The sequence below is a fragment of the Stegodyphus dumicola genome, chromosome 3, assembly GCF_044657685.1.
Source record: "Stegodyphus dumicola isolate Sdum_Otavi_A_Nest chromosome 3, ASM4465768v1".
Lineage (NCBI taxonomy): Eukaryota > Metazoa > Arthropoda > Arachnida > Araneae > Eresidae > Stegodyphus > Stegodyphus dumicola.
This window is the reverse complement of record NC_140770.1, coordinates 264,435,657-264,453,412: the sequence shown is the minus strand read 5'-3', so window position 1 is coordinate 264,453,412 and position 17,756 is coordinate 264,435,657. Positions and strand designations below refer to the sequence as shown.

Here is a 17,756-nt window from a genome sequence, read left to right as displayed (position 1 = left end):
CTAACTAGTAGCTATCTCTGGTCATTCTGTCATCGTTGTAGCTAGTGTTATAGTAAACTAACAGTACCTTAGAATTGTAGCTGCGTTAAATTAATTTTTTCCCACGTGTATTATGGAACGAAGCATAAATAAAAGGTCTGTTTTTCATATTTCTTCAAGGGTACAATTATCAGCCATTGAGGATATCCGGTTGATAGCGAAACAAGAAAGGAAATAATAAGTATAATAATGTTAATTACATAATGTGACGGAGGTAACTTCTTTTTAATCTCACACTTTACAAATATCACGTTACACACTGCAAGAACTAAACCAAGAGAACTTACACTTTAAAGAAATCAAGAAAAAATGTGGGTCCTCCTTTTAACATCGTTGTTGATCTCATTTTCAGGTAACAAATTCTCTTTCTATTAAAATAAATAAGTATACATAATCAATAACACTAAAATCTCCTATTTTAAATCTGAACAGTAATAATTTTATAGCTAAATTAAATTCAGACATAATATTGTAAACTAACATACGATTGATGTGTCAGTGTGGAAGGAGACGGATATTAATCCTTATATAATATGGCCGTCTCCTTCCACACTGAAGCAGCTTTTGATTCTAAACTGATTTTCCTTCGAAAGTGCATTTTGTGAACTTTTCTCAATATTATTTGCAAAAGTAGCAATAAATATATATATATATAAATAAAAATATGTTTTTACGTAATTTATTACATAGTCCTTAAATTTTGCGTTAAACAAGACTTACTTATTGAAAAATAGGGTACAAAAAATACAGAATTGCTTTCTTTGTAGAATATCGTTTGCATATCAAGCTCGGAAATGTCAAATCATTTTCTTTTGAAGTCTTTTATAGCCTAAACGGGCTATTAGGCTCGAAGTGGCATTTTACATCGAATCACTATAAACGGCTGTATCACATTTCAAATTGTTGCCACCAAATATTATCGCTCTGTATTATATATAAAGAAATTAAATAATGAAGAATCTACATTGAAGTACGCATGTTTCTCGCATTGTTAAAAAACAATGATATCTAGAGTTATCAAATTTTGAATAGCATAGGCCTCCATCCGAATATGGGCGCCTGGAAGGTCGAATCTTGAATTTCGAATTTGTTTTATTATTTATTTAATATTCTTTAAACGTTAAGGAATTTGGATTAAGAAACTCAACGATTTCAAAACGAGCAGTGTCAATACGCTGTACGAAATAAAGTATTTTTATCTCCAGCGCGCGAGACTATCTATCGGAAATTCTGAAGATATGCTGTTTTTAAATGTTATAGCCCAAACTAGCGTGAATCTAAATGCTCTCGAAAGGTATATATATATATATATGTAAAGGGGGAAAAACAACGCCACTTTGGACAGAATATAAAATCTGAAATTCTGATTTTATTTAGTTTTTAAAAATTTGTTTTTATTTATTTTATTTATTTATTTTTGGTGAAGCATTTTTAAAAATTAAGAGTAACCTCTTTTTTTCTGTAAATATGATAAGCACATTGTAACCAAACAACAGCAAACAATATTAAACAAACGGAAGAAACGTGTAAATTAAAAAAAAAAAAAAAAAAAAATTGCAAATTAATATTTTGAGAACTGCTTTCGATACTGTACAAATAATATTGCTATTTGAAAGGAATGCAGTGTAAAAAGAATTTATATTTCGTGTTACTACTGTTTAGGCGTCATTTGTATTGCTAAATGCACGGTTAATTAAACAACAAACTTCAGACACTTGTGTCCGTAATAAACACCGTGTTTAAAAAATTCCCTTCCTGGCCTTTAGTTTAGCAACGTTTTCCAGTCACAAAAGGGTTTTGAATGAAACAGATATTCATGTTTTGTCACTTGCATTAACAATGAAATTTAGGTGTAAGAAGGTTTTGCACTGAAATTTAAAGAAATCAGTTTTGCAAAAATTACTAAGGTCTAACTTTTTTATATGTTCCTCCAGTCTCTATACATAAATTTAGGAAAATTTTGAACTCATCATAGAAGGTAAACAAAAAAAGTGTGACTTCCGTACGAAAAACATTGATCAAGATATTTGATATTTAAAACAAATATTATATTCAGGGATCTTACACATATTAAAGAACGAAAATTTTGCATTTGTACATGATTAAAAATAATTTATCGGATTATACAAGACTTCTCATGCTAAAAGGATATTCTGAAGACCATTTCTGTGCAGATAATTGTGAATTACATTGATCAATACAGTAATTTTGGGCAAATTGGAAATTTTATAAACAAAATCTTAGAGAATTAGTGGTCTAGGAAGTGTTGGAAGACATCCGTATTGGCACGTAGCCCGTGCGTAATATTATTTGCCATAACTGAAAATGAAAAATATTTATGACTTAAGAAATTTTTGTATGATTACTAGATTATTATTCTAAAGTAATAAAACTTCGTAAGAATATCAATAACATAATTTGAGAATATGAAAAGTTATAAATTACTTATGTGGAAATTTTTGCGGCATACCAAATATAAAAATTATAAATTAAAGATTTATAAATTGCAAAATAATATCATTGAATTTCAACGGAGCTTTCAATGCAAAAGGAAAATTACACTGCAAATTTTAAAATTAAATTTCTCTGTCAATTTGTATCGTAGTGAGGTCAAAATGTTTATTTTTAAGGAAGTATTATAATCACAAAAAATTTTCGGTATCATATTTTAGCGAAACAGATATTATATATATATATATATATATATATATACATATACATAAATAAATAAATAAATATATATATATATATATATATATATACATATACATAAATAAATAAATATATATATATATATATACATATACATAAATAAATAAATATATATATATATATATATATATATATACATATACATAAATAAATAAATATATATATATATATATATATATACATACACCACTACCTTTACAGTTTATATGTGAGAGTGTTATTAATCGGAAAAGAAATTCCATTTCCTTGTAAAGCTTATCAATGTTTCTGGATGTTTCCGGCATATTGTAATTCTTAAACCAAAATGTATTCAAACCGAAAGTTCAACAGTACAGTTTAGACTTTCATATTCAATTCAAGTGTATCATAAGATATATAATAAAGTAATTAGTATATATTTGTGAAATAATTTGAAATTTTACAACACATAACTGCACTGAAGTGCCACTGGATTAGGGATAGCTAGTCAATAACGAGTTGGGCCTCCTCTGGCCCTTATAATGGCTACCAAACGACGAAGCATAGATTCAATAAGTTTCTGGACCAACATCGGATAGAGCTTTCTATAATTTAGGAAAAGTCGTTAATGTTGCGTGATGAGGTTTTCAAATCTTTCTCCAAAACGTTCGAAAGATGTTCAGTAGAATTGAAGTCGGGGTTTTAGGTAGCCAATGAGAGAGAAGTTAGAAGAACGTTCATCCAACCAGGCAGTATCCAACCGGGATCTGTGAGAGGTGCAGTTATCTTGCTGGGATACTCCATTTCCGTGTGAATGAACTTCTTCGCATGCGGCCAAATATAATCATGCAACCAACTTTGCAACTAAAGCGCTCTCTTATATACGTCACTTGAAAGTAAACTAAAGAATACATGCATTCATTTAAAAGCAAGCTTTGAAAAAATACCATGGTTTCTTCATTCTTCCACTGGTAAGTTTGAAAATGAGCCATTAGTAACCCTAATAAATCTTGTATGAATAAGTAAAGGTCCCCGTGATAATCTCGTATATAACGAATTATATTTGCATCAATATTCGAGAGTTTATTTAATTTTATAACATAGAATTGGCAGCATATTAAATAACGCAGTCAGAAACTGTCCCTAATCTTCAGAGATTGTAATATCTATCAGATAGATGCACCTCAGCTTGAGAACTTAAGCCTAAGAACAAAAGGAAGTTACAACCTCATTCACTCCTTAACACAGAGAAATTCAAACAAAAATTTTGGTTATTTATATATTTTCTTATTAAAACTTAGAAAATGAGTAAAATATTCTTTTCTAGGTTCAGTGAAATCTTTTCATCTGCCATCCGGCATAGATCAGCAGAATGTTCTTTATGACTACCACTCAGATTTCCATATCTGCCAGACACCTGGATGCGTCAAAGCAGGTGACATTATTTTCTTAAATCGTTTCTTCCTTAAATAGTATCATAATGTTTTCTTTTATTCCAACAGAAAATACTTACGTATTACGTATTACGTATATCTGGGGTGAAATTATTCATATAATGCATGGGCCGAGAGTAAGCGGGGAACCACTAGACGGCGCTGTTATGGAAAGCATAAAGCGCGAGACTCATCGTCATTTCTAGCATGGATTTCAGAAGGCATGTCGACGCACTGTAATCAGGAAAAGGCGAACATGTATTTTATATGTGGTCCTGTGAATGGGAATGTTTTGGAAGCCGAAAGACTGTACAGGCAGCGTTTTCTCGAGAAGACACGTGGCAGACCATAAAATGTTAGAGAAATTGCATTCATCGGTGTCTATATGAAAGGGGATTCTTTGTCACTGGCGTACATGATATAGGGGGTGGCAGGAGTGTGCGGAAGCCACAAGTTGTAGAGGACATTCTGCAAAGAGTGGAAGATCGTCCGAATATTAGCACGCGAGAGGTTTCCCGAGCCGCAAACGTGCCCCACTCAATTGTTTTTTAATTATTACGTGACGAAGGATTACACACTACCATATACAGAACGTGAAAGCCTTGATGTAGCCTAGGCATCACACCTAGAACATAGTGTGATACCTACACACTGTTCGCCACATGGCGAACAGTTTCTATGTTTAGATGTTCTCCACGTGATTTTTGCAACAAGTAGCAGCGCAGCCTGATTTCAGTGCACATGTGTTAGTCATGGATTAATGCACCTTTACTCGTGAAAGCATTTCTTTTTCTATTGGCAGACACCACGCAAAATGAGATATTTCACCATGCAGAGTGTTCAGCAATTGAACGTAATCTAAAGGCATCTGTCCGTTGTTTTCTTAGGCATCTAAATTTAATATATAGTCTCACAGAAAAAGTATTTCGTTTTACCTCAAATAAAATAAGATCAGAACAAAATGCTTTAATTTACATCGTAAATTTCTTATTCTTTCCTAATAGGTAAAAATGTTATCCATTGGATTAAAATGGATTGAGACTTAATATGATACCTTGTATATAAACAATCTAGCTGTAACTCAGAACTTATAAATTTGCAATAGTCTCTGCAAAATTCTGCGTAGTTGAAACTATAAAGATTTAAATGGATCATTCTCTTGGGTTCTTATTGTACAGCAGATTAACGCATCGGTTCAGTTATTTGGAGATGTAGCATAGGAATCATTTAGAATATGGTTGATTTTTAAAACTTGTTTGTTCTTCAATTCTTCCTTTTTCCTATTTTTAAAAATTAAACTAATTTCTTTTCATTTCTGTTTAATTTCTAAATAGCAAAGAATACGATGGCTATTCCTAAGCAATGGATGTCTTTATGATGACATTTTAAAAGAAATTCTATTAAACGAACGCGTTTCCCGGGAATAAACTTTTAAGAATTAATGAAAATTTATCAGCTTCGCAAAGCAAATAAAATATTAACCTTTTGGTTCTGATGCGAATTGTTCTCAAAAACATGACTATGTATTTATTCTTGTTTCGATTGATATTTTCCAGGATTAAGACTTAAATTTACTTAATACACGCTTTAATTCTGCAAATGTGTAAAATAAATGTGTTAATTTGAAATAGGCTACCAATCATATCTAAAGTTTTTCTAATTTTTCACTATTATATCAATGTAATTCTTATTTAAATGATTAAAAGCATCGAGTTTTATTTAAAATTAAGAAATCATTCCTGATTTATGTTGGGATTCAAATTTTCTCAAGTGTACCTTGTATTTATTCAATGTAACAGAAATAACATTTTTGAAACAAATAATTGCATATATTTAATATACAAAATGTAACAGATATTATAGATTTTACCCGAATGCCTAAAAGCAACTTTCTCGAAACTTTCTTTTTTTTTTTTCTCGAAAGTTTTTCAAGTGGGGACCATTTTTAAAGATTGGAATATTCTATGGACCACCTTATTCATGTTCTCATTGAAAGCAGTGTTTTAGCATATAATGCTACCAACATACTTATATTTTTTCTACAAAATTTAAAAAAACTCGTTTAATTCTATATTGACATCTAGTAATGAAGCTAACAGAATAAAATTTATATTCATGGTCTGTAATCCCAAGCCATTAGATTATGAATAGTCTTACTAACTGAAATTAAATAAAGGCTGGCATTCACATTAACGAAACGGATGAGCCTGCCTATTTTTGCACGCGTCCTCTATATTTGGATGTAAGCTAGTCAACTTTGAGATCGGCAAATACATCGAGTTGATTGAAGCACTTTGTTTGTATTTGAATTAGCTGTCAAAACCCTTGCTCACACCGATACACAGAAGAAAACAAAATTTAAATTTTATTGCACTATTGTACAGTTTTCCATACTCGTTTTCATTGGTAATGAGGTCTAGAAATTAACCATACATTCTGCTTGTAATTTCATTTGAAATCCGGTATCATGCGAGGATTCAATGAGCTGTTCACTTTCTTTCAAGGACAGTTTGTTATTTTGAATACAGCAAAGGAAAAAATCATGATCCCATGAAATATCGTTATACTATTTACTACTTGGAAAATAAGTTTCAGACCGTGATCTCAGAGTTCCAAGATATAAATATTGTTGCGTTTTTCTTTTCTGACACCAGTTGTTACGTTATTTTCTTCCTTGACGTTCGTATGGGGTTCGTGTGAATTTGGAGTGAATAACGACGACACTTATATAAAAATATTTTTATTAAGACGACTTGATGAAGTAGCGAAACACACTTTATTTAGCCAATATTAATCAGGACAACTCCAAAGTCACTTTTTACAGTTCTCGAAGATCTGCTATAAATACGCTGAAACTCAGTGACACAGCCTTCACACTATCAGGCAATAACGGTGAAGACAGCTTCACTGCAAAGCATCAGAGCACAGCTCCCGACTCTGCTCGGTTGTTCTTGGAACTCCACGTACTCTCGAGACTCTCCACGCTACAACTCGCGATGCACTCGACGACACACAGAGCACAGGCTCCCAACTCAGCACAGTCTAAGACAAAACTCGACGATGCACTAACTCGCGATACACTAAAAGACTCTCTCGATGCACTCGACGACTAACTCGGTGCTAGACTTCGAGACACTCGCTCAATGACTGTCTAGACGAGGCACACACTAACTGACTGTGGACCAGCAGGGTTTATATGGCTTCGAGAACATTCTGGGCTGGTGTTCGAGAACATTCTGGGCTAAACCGGTAAGAATTCGTTCCAAAAGATTCTCCATCCATCCATGGCATATCGCAAATTTTGTCTCCAAATAGGCGATTTCTCGCCAAATATGGCAACCTTGGCTTAATCTTGCCATTTTATGGCAACCCTATAACTGCTTTGCGGGGAAGCTATTTTACCGTGCCTAGACATTTCGTAACAATATATATAACTGAGTAATTCATTTTGAATTAATGATTTTCTATTTAAATAGATTCTAAGGTTGGAAAGTGCGAAAAATTTCTCTGTTTTACACAACTAACCCACAGACCAAGTTTCCTCTCCCACCCCTCTTAATTTCCCTTTACCCACCGATAACAACTAAAGGGTTACCTTGGAGACAGAGATTTAGCTCATTTAATTTTGAGAATGCATCTTAGAAATATACCAGTATGCTTAACCACGTGTTATAAAAAAGAAATGATGCAAATCTATGTTAATTTCCTTCACAAATTATCAGACTTCCTTTCTTATTCTAAGAACTTTGTTAATACCTCATTCCGCAAAAGCCAGAGACCTTCAGAATGACGAAGAAGCTGTTTGTGTTCGATACCGATGTTATGACAAATTACTGAAACTATTTCGCTGTTCATAATCTTTGCCTTAACAAAGTTCATTAACTTCATGCTGTCTTCGGACGCAGAGTTTTGAATTTAGATAGACATGTCTTTGTCCACTGAGTCTTCTTGTAAATGAAGCAATGGATCCATATAACATCAGGGGCCAAATCTATCACTTTAGCTACAACGCCAAATTGCCTACGACCACTGCCACTATGCCTACATATTTTTTCAGTCAATATCATGCTCTTGCAAGTACTCAGTTAGGAATTCTAAATATTTATTTTTCAAGTCATACAAATTGGCAGAATCTTCTAAAATACCATATCTTCACGAATGCCATTATTAAACTCGTCTGATTCATCACATCAATTGGGCATCATTAGAAACATCTTCCATGCCTTCCATCTGAAATGCGCAGAAAGATTTTTTCCTACTCGTAAGTTCAGATTCTACGTTATTAGCCAAGTCATCGATTCAATGCGTAACTGTAACATTTGAGAGTGATATTATTCCAGTGACCTTATATAATTTTTTGATAAACATAGGTTTAACTATGTCTTTTGCAACTTCAGGGAGTAGTGTCGTACTTACAGAGTTGGATCCCTCACTCTTCGTGATGTAAATAGTAGTGATATAAGGAAGTTTTGGAATCCTTTTTAGCTTCGAAACCTATTTCGGAAACAACTCTGGTTTATTTATTTATTTCTTCAACACATCGTTTGAAATATTCGATAGTTTTCGTTTTTGCACTTACGAATTCCATCTGTAAATGTCGTTTCAGTTTCACAGATTTCATACACTCGTTTGACAGAAAATTGTAACATACAATGTTTCGGTTCACTCTCGCTGCTAACGAAGTAACTCTTGTCTACAAATGTATTGTAGCACAAATATCAGGACAAATATCACTAATACTAATTTCATAATCACACATAGATTCAGCACCATTAGCACTGCCTAAATGAAGGGTTCACCACAGTCCCTTCTTTCCAAAGATCCATTTCTAAGCCGGTTTCCCATTATGTACAATGGGCACTATGTAACAGAGACAACTACTACTGTCAACCACACAAGAAAAGGATTTCAAACAATTATGTAAGTACTTTGCTAACTGATAAACAGCGAATCAACAATCCATATACTTTCTTATAAGTTACTCGTGATAATCTACAAAATATAGAAATAAGGCATTATTCCAATTTGAATTTATTTAAAGTTAACTGGTGGTATATTTTATAAAATAGCTGTCTTAGGAGAAAAAGGGATAAACGATTAGATGTGTGATTTCCAAAGCCTGAGATCATCAACTATAGTATAGCACAGTTTATTTGAATTTTATGTTTTGTGTTTTTTTGGAAATCTAGCAGGACTATAAGGACAAATTTCGAAAACCGCCTGTAGTTTGAGGACCACAGATTGAGAAACGTTCCTTTAAAGTTATCCAATATCGTAAGATTCTGTGCTGTGTGCTTCTCAGTTGAAGTTGAAGAATCTTAAGAACTAATCAGTCAAAAATCGCTTTAGTTCCTGAGATCGAGACAATGAGTAAGAGGGGTGAAATTACCCTTTATTATTCCAATAAGGTTTAACAGAACTCCGTCTTGGAGTTTTACAATAAAGCCGCCACTCGAGCTTGAACTTATGAAACTAAGAACTAAAACCTTGATTTTATTAATAGTTTCATCTTAACTAAAAAAGATGTATAGCAGAAACTATCAGAATTCTAAAGATATAGCCCCTTAGCTCTAAATAACGGCGAAGCTATCAAGGGCCTAAGTATGGCCGAGCGTAATAATAGCTTAAGGGAGAGTAGCCTAAAAAGCCTAGTTATCCAGAATCTCTCACGAAGGTTCTCTCTCACGAAGTCAGTAGAACTTCACGTTAAATACTTTTTGTCATTTGTATTCAAACGCGATTTTAAAATTAAGTTCTGGCCTTAAGTTGTAAATTGAAATTCTGAAAGACAGAAAAGGAACTTTAACTCAAAATTTAACTATTAGGTAAATTAACATAATCCTTACAACATACTGGCAAAGAAAACTTTCGGATATTTCTTGAAACAAGATATTTATTTATAACATAAAATGCATTAATTTAGAAACTAAATAACAAAAATCAGCGTTATATTTGCAAATTTCCACAGGACTAGTTTCAATGGTTCGGTAAAGCCATTTGTCGTTTAACTTCTAAATTAATATTTGTTCGGCATGTTATTTTATCTTAATTATAAAATTCATTGTTAATTTATTTAGATTGAAAATTAAGGGTGGATAATTGCATTTGTATCACGACTGACATATGTCTCTTTCTTCTATTTGCCCCATGTGAATGATTTGCTGTTTACTTCTGAAGTCGTTACTTTATTTTCACCATTTAAATTATTCTAAATTTTAAGGGTAAGACTATGCAGAACTCTTACCCTTAAAAAATATCATTTCTTTAAATTGAATGTTTTTCGCTTCGTTTCAGTTTAAAATGCCTCCTTGAATAATTTCAAGTCGTATGGAAACATAAAGTTTAAAACTTAAGAGGAAAATTAGCTGGTAAAATTTTAGAAAATAAAATTAAACTTAAAAAGTTACATATCATGACTATCTCAATAAGATTAGAAACTACAGTCAAACCTATACCTAAAGTCGCAAAATCCCGCGAAAATCTTCCTTAAATGAAGGAATTCGCAAAACGGAGGTTAAAAAAAAGCACGATTTAAGAGGAACAATTCTTTTAATTTTAAATATAAATAAGTAATTAAATAAAATATTAAAGCAAAATTACAGAAATTAATGTATCTATTCCATCAAAGTTGTGTATCGAAATTGCACAAAAGTTTTCGAAAAATCATGTTACTTTAGTTGGTTTTGATAGTCTTACATTATTGTAAAGCACGGAAACGTCTTCTGGTACACTTCTTCAAACTAAAACTATTTCAGGAAGTATCAAACGCATTTAACATACCTTTTCGCTAAGATTTTATACATTGATTTTATTAATAGTTTCATCTTCTTCCTCATCATGAATCGTTTTCTGGCTGCTATGTTTTACGCTCTCCAATTTGTTCTTTTCTGTAGGAATTCCTGGGGTTTCAACTTCGTTATCTATAAGTAAATGATCTCTCAATTCTTCATTACTCCTTAAATGTCTAATAATTATTATTAAACTATTTCGAAATACCGAATTTTATGGAAATGTCTTTCTGATTTACAGCTTTGTCTACTTCGTTGAGAATGTGCATTTTTTCTTTAAGTGCTAGATTCTTTCGTTTCAACAATTTTATCATTCATTATATAACTAACTTTAAAAAGTATTTGCAATATAAAACGAGAAAAAGCAGAAATAAAAATAACTTGTAGCTCTTGCTTAAGGTTAAAGGATTTGCGAAACAGAGTTGGTTGAGGAATGGTTAACAGCAGAATGGGTATATTCTTTCTCAACGGATTTATGTAAGGAAATTCCCACCTCTAGTAGAATTACACGAAACACTATGCTGAAAAGAAGAATGAAACTGAGTGTTCTTTAAATAGAATTTGGGCTGTAATGCGAAATCTTTCGATATATCCATTCTAATTTTCTTCGAAATGTAAAGGCTTCCATGAAGTGAACTTCAGTCTAAGGCTAAACTGTGCCTAATTTTATGTCACTTCTTCATCAGCCGTATTACAGGAAACTTAATCTAAATGCTTGAGATTTGTCTTAATAAGATTTCAAAAAACATTTTGACTCCTAATATGACTACCCTGGGCTGGAGGTGGAAGCTATTAGTTTTCCTAATTCTCACAGATATAGTGTTTCTTCACTACTAAAGAAATAAAAGAATGATGAAGAGAATAAACTTCAAAATATTTGCTTTTATATTTTTAAAAACTTAAACGGTAATTAACATTAAGGAGACAAAACATCGTTTGCTAACTGAAACATTTTCGCTCACCTTTCAGCTGCTGACATCTTGACCAATTTGGACGAAACCGTGGAACCTTGTAACGATTTTTATCAGTTTGCGTGCGGTGGCTGGCTGAAGAATCATGACATTCCTGAGGACCAAGTTTCGGTTTCTACTTTCTCAGGAGTTCAAGATGATCTTGACCTGAAACTCAAAGGTTAGTAAATATGCTCAAGCTTTTGCCAAATCTTTTGTTAACAAGTATAATAAATGTCCATCGTAAAAAATCTGAACTGCATAAAAGTTGAGACTTCGCATAGCTTCCAAATTAGGTAAATATATCAATTCCTTCGCTAAAATGTAAAGTTCCTATCTTACGGAAAATTTTGCGTGGGGTAGTTGAGAAAAGAGATACGCACGCATACGGATGTTCAAAAGGGAGATGTTCTTCCTTAGCCAGCAAAATGTATATTAACATATTCTCACACCCAGTTTCTTTATATAATCTAACTTATATACATTTAATAAAATAATCAGAAAACGCCGGCATGGACAACTATCTTAAGAATCTTAGAAAGCTTCAAGTGGTGTAAAGCAGATACCTTCGCATCATTACAAACGCCCATTTTCTATGTACGTAACAAATGTTTTTACACGATCTTAAGATCGAACCGTTGGCGAAGTTTCTCAGAAAACTCAATGAACGCTTCTATTAGGAAGTACAAGAATGTAATACAATAAATCACTTTGAACTTTTCAGCTACGAGATTCTTCAAGCGGACCGCCATTTGCGTCCATTTACGGCTTTCATGCTCAACGATAACCAACATTTTCCTACATAAAGTTTAAATGTGCTTTCACATCTGCTCCATCGAAGATCTCAGCTGAATATGTGTATATAGCATGATTTTGAGTTCATCCTCATCACTCATTTTATGCAAATAAAATGGACTTTGTTTCACATTCTACACGCCTTTCCATCTCATATCTCTTCCCCAGGACTCATTTAGGCATTTCTGTACCTGCATCGCTACTTGAAGCAACCAACTGAATATAGGCGGTATACAAAGCCGGTACTTGCACTTTTAAAAACTAAATGCGGTGACAACGGCAAACAGAACGGAGCGGAGCAGAAAAAGTTTCTGTTACTTTTATTTGAAACAAAATTGCTTCATCTGCTTTAAAGCAGTATTAGAACCGTATGTTGAATTCTGAATGATTTTCGTAAAGCATGAATTAGCTAACTAAAGTATGATTGTTCACTGTTCATTCAAACTTTACTTTGACGATGACTTTGTAATAACACACTTCTAGATGACCGATTACTGTTAACTGCAAAAAATGAACAGCTTTAACTTTCTTAGTATTGTAATTTAATTTTCTTAATTCCTGACTAATATAAGCCAGTGCAGAATTATATGCAGTAACGATTCTATACATGTGTCGCTTCTACGCCGTCCTGTAGGCATGCCGGTGTTCATTCCGTCAGTGTCGGGACTGTAATTACGATGGCTCTGCGCAGGTGACAAACATATATTAATCCAATGTTAAAATTGAAAAATGTTTATTATCAAAATTCTTTTTACAGTGTCGATAGCACGTGGTAACTAGTGTCAGTCATATGCTGATATCGATCTGCTGCTATGAGGGCTAATCTGCGCCATGTCAATGACCATCGAAATTTTCTCGATCAAACGCAGTGTCCATCCTGTCAGAGGAAACCGTAATATAAGCATTCATACAGCACGTAAATGAAACACCATTACTTTAACCAACCGAAACCATTACCAAAACTTTGGCATTTTAACTGCTAATTTTTCACGATGTTTGTAAGAGGGCACATCATTACAAACGCGAATAGACTTGCGGACACATGTATTGATTTGTAACCCTAATGTAAACTTAAGCGTTAATTCGAAAAATTTACCCTCAGCGTACCTAATTTACCTTCAGACATTTAAATAATTAATTTAATAAATAAATTATTTCTTTCAAACTAACTTAACATAATTACTCAAGTGATTTATTTAATGGAAATGTTCTTCAGTGCTTACAAAGAAAATAAATTTTCTAAAGTTAAAATGCGTAAAATAATCTCCTTGTTTTTGACGAATACTAAACAGATAGATTTATAAGCAAAATTTCAAATTTTTACACAATTTTCACAATTTGTGTAAGCTGTAGAGTCACTAGGTTTATCAAAACAGAAAACGTGAAATATTAGCAGGATTCGAAATCCGAACCTTCCGATTGCTTCCAATTACACCACGAAAGCAGGCCGTAAAGAGGAAGAAAATACCTTACACTCTCCCTCTTTTCGTTCATCACATTTTACCTCAGGCTCCACACGCAGAGTCATTAGGACTTTTATTGGAGAAGGAAATGTGAAAAACGCACAATGCCGTTGCCGGGATTTTAACACTGGATCCCCAATTACTAGCCAGACGAGCTTCAGGTACACCAAAAGGAACATGGTAAGCAAAAATAACTTTGTAGGGACATTAGGTTAATTGGAAAAATTAAGGAGATGAAAAATGAGGAACCGCTTTCGTCGAGAATCGAACCACGGACCTGCGGAATACCGGCCCAGCGTGCAGAACCACGAAGGTACGCTAGGAAGGCGGGAGAAATACCTTAGATACTCCCCCCTTTTAAAGGGCGACTGGAGTTTTTAGGGGACCCAATCGCCAAATTCTGGTGAGGAGTATCATCATCCAACATCCTTTCAGTTCGGGCGCCACTGTAGAGAGAGGTATTTTGAAAGCAGGTGAGATGAAAAATTAACAAATGACTTCGCCAGGAATAGAACCACGGACATCTGCAGCGTGCAGAACCACTACAACACGAAGGTACACTAGGTAGGCGGGAGAACTACCTTAAAATCTTTCGAAGTTAGATGCAAATTTGACGATTATCCTCATTGATAAATTGACAGTGAAAAATGGCGTTAATTGTTTAGATATTTCTTTAAAAATTTCAGGAAAAATATTTATATTTAATTGTGTGAAATAATCATTACTTGATTTTGCTTCCAGCTCTGTTAGAAAAAGAGTTGACAGGAAAGGAGCCTGATTTCATCCAGATGATAAAATCAATGTATGACAGCTGCATGGATTTAAGTAAGTTTGACTTAGATTTTTATCGTCATATCATTTATGAACTTTCATAAATAATATAAAGAACTTTTCGTTGTTTTTTGCCTTTTATACTTGTGATCTACATGTAATGGAAATTTAGGTGAACACTCGCAAAGATGTAAATTTTATTCAAGCACCATACTTTCTTTCCTGTTTACCCATCTATCTATGGATCTAGAGAGAAGTTTTAAAATAATTTTACCGACTTACAGCGACTTCGGGAGCTTAAGAATTGAGGGATTTAATTGTAACGTTTCCATATCAAACCTTGGCATAACACTTTAACAACACGTTTTCTGTCATAACCGAGAGATTTGTCTCTGCTTATCTGTACGGCGAGGGCATGTTAGCCTGAGTTATGTTGCTTGGATTTCTTCCTTCCGCGCTCCCGAGCTCTCAACCAAAACTATTCATTGTCAGATGAAATTTTTCCTGCTTCACGCAAAAGTCATCTTGGGAGACCTTAATGTGCTATTAACACCAGGAATAAGTTACGTAGTTAAATTTACTGACTTCACCTTTCATTATTAATTACAGCCGAGGTAAAATTTCTTCCTTGATCTAAATGTAACTGAAAAGGCGTTCCGATCCTGGAAACGTAATGCTATATTATTACCTCTGCTACCGTTACAGCTTCTTCATCACGAACACGCTGCGCTTCAGGCCACTTGGTGAAGTTATCAATGAGCACGAAGATCCGATCTACGCCTGCCCCGAACTGTTTCTTTAACAGTTCGAGGCAGATGCCCCAGTATGTCAAAGGACATTGAAAAGCGCTTCAACATTGTAACGTCGCATCTTCCCTCGGCTGCGTTTCTTCGCTCCTTGCTGACCCACATAGGCATCGAAAGATTGGCACCAATTTGCACTCCAGCATTTGCAATTCTCCAGTAAAGCGCTTTGGAACTCTATGCAACACCTTCATTATTCCGTAGTGGCCTCCTGTTGGACCTGGACTGCTATGTATTTTTTGAAGGACATACAGGATATCGAAAGTATCAGCTGCCAGCGGATTACCTTTATATCATAAAACTCGAGCTTCCGGTACCAGAAGCCGTTTCGAATAAGGAATGAGTCTCAGAGATCCCAATACTGTTTTGTCTTAGGATTAAAGATCGAAATGATCGGCCAGATAGGTTTCCTATTTGAAGATTTCATTAGAATTAATGTAGTTTTAATGTCGCCATCTTCTAACTATTCTTTCCTGACTTCTTCGTCGATCCATGGGTGTGGGTCAGACGATGTTGAAGTTGTAACGTTTCGTGTGATCGGATAAGCAGCAGTTTCGACCCATGAACATATCATCAGCTGTCTGGGCAGGATCTTCTACACCATGTGATGATCACATGTTTTCCATGTGATGATCCCTTCTAATGACGGAGAGCTATGTCATATTCCTGGAGTTTATGTATCCACCTCGCTATTTGACATTCGGCAGTTTTGAAATTTAAGAGCCAGTTCAACGATGCATGATCTGCGGTAAGGAGGATCTGCCGTAAGTTTGGAGCAGGAATTTCCTGCTGTAAAGCTAATGATGGGAATGTTCTACGCCTTTAACTATGGCGAGCAAGTCTTCTCTGGAGGTATAGTAATTACTCTCCAGTCTCCGGTTTAGATAGAGAATTGCTTCTGTATGCTACGACACGTTTTCATTTGTTTATTTCTTGGGGCAAAACAGCACTGACACTCTCATTGCTCGCATCCATATCTAGAATAAATGGTTTGTCGAGCTGAGGATACGTCAGGATTGGAGCAGATATTAAAGCTTCCTTCAGTTTGTTAAATACATCCTCATATTCTTTTCTCCACAAGTACTTTTGCTTGCTCTCTGTCAGCTAATGAAGAGATCTTGCTTTGGCGCAAATGTCTTTCACAAATCTTCTATTGTAAGTGCAAAGTCCCAAGAAACTTCTCAGCTGATGGACATTTTCGAGGCCTCTCCAATTTTTATATGCTGGCACTTTTTCTGTATCCGTACACGCACCTTCGGTAGATATAAGTCTACGGTAAGTCACTTCCTATCTGAACAATTTACATTTGGTTGGACTTAATTTTATATTGGTTTCCTTCAATTTCTGAAGCACTTTTCTGCGATTTCCTAAATTCTCTTCAAAACTCTTACCGTTGATGATGATGTCATCGAGTTATATCAGAAAGGCTTCTCAGGAGAAACCTCTCAACAAGGTCTCCATGAAGCGTTCGAATGTTGGCGGTGCATTACGTGACTCCAAATGCATTACTTTGAACTGCCAAAATCCTTGTCCGGTAGTAGATGCCGTCGTTTCGCAGTCATACGTGGGGGGGGGGGGTAACTCTGCCTGCCAATACTCACTCTTTAAATTAAGCGTTCTAGGAAGTTCTAGGACTAGTTCTAGGAAGAACAATTTTTCTTCGTAACCGTTCAACGGGCGGAGGTCAACCCAAAATCTAGTTGAGCCGTCTTTCTTTATGAATAAGAGAATGGGATAGGGCCAAAGACTTTCTGAAGGCTCGATGAAGTCACTTTTTTGCATGTCGTTAAGAAGTTTCCTTCCTTTTCCGGTTTAGCAATCGGTAGACATCTTGTATGTTGCTTTATTGGTGAAGTATTCTCGGTATCAGTTCTATGCTGTGTAAAACTAGTTCGACCTAGGTCAGAAGATATGCTTTGAGATAACCCCTTAAAATTCTGTAATGGCAAGTTCGGCAGCACTCCTTCTTCATTGCTTAGTTATGCATTCTACGATAACTCCGATGTTAGAGTGTCCAAAGGGACAGATTCTGGAGGGTTCCTGT

At 34.4% G+C, this 17,756-nt stretch overlaps 1 protein-coding gene across 1 annotated transcript in view; it reads left to right on the top strand.

Annotated features, from left to right (window-relative positions):
* Positions 1–244: 244 nt before the first annotated feature.
* The window catches only part of LOC118185000 (neprilysin-2-like), a 74,339-nt gene continuing 56,827 nt past the window's right edge, over positions 245–17,756 (top strand). The window contains exons 1-4 of the mRNA XM_035354769.2: positions 245–391; positions 4,037–4,144; positions 11,900–12,061; positions 14,880–14,963. Of these exons, the coding sequence (XP_035210660.2) occupies positions 349–391; positions 4,037–4,144; positions 11,900–12,061; positions 14,880–14,963 (397 nt within the window). The 5' untranslated portion in view covers positions 245–348. The remainder of the gene's footprint in view (positions 392–4,036; positions 4,145–11,899; positions 12,062–14,879; positions 14,964–17,756) is intronic.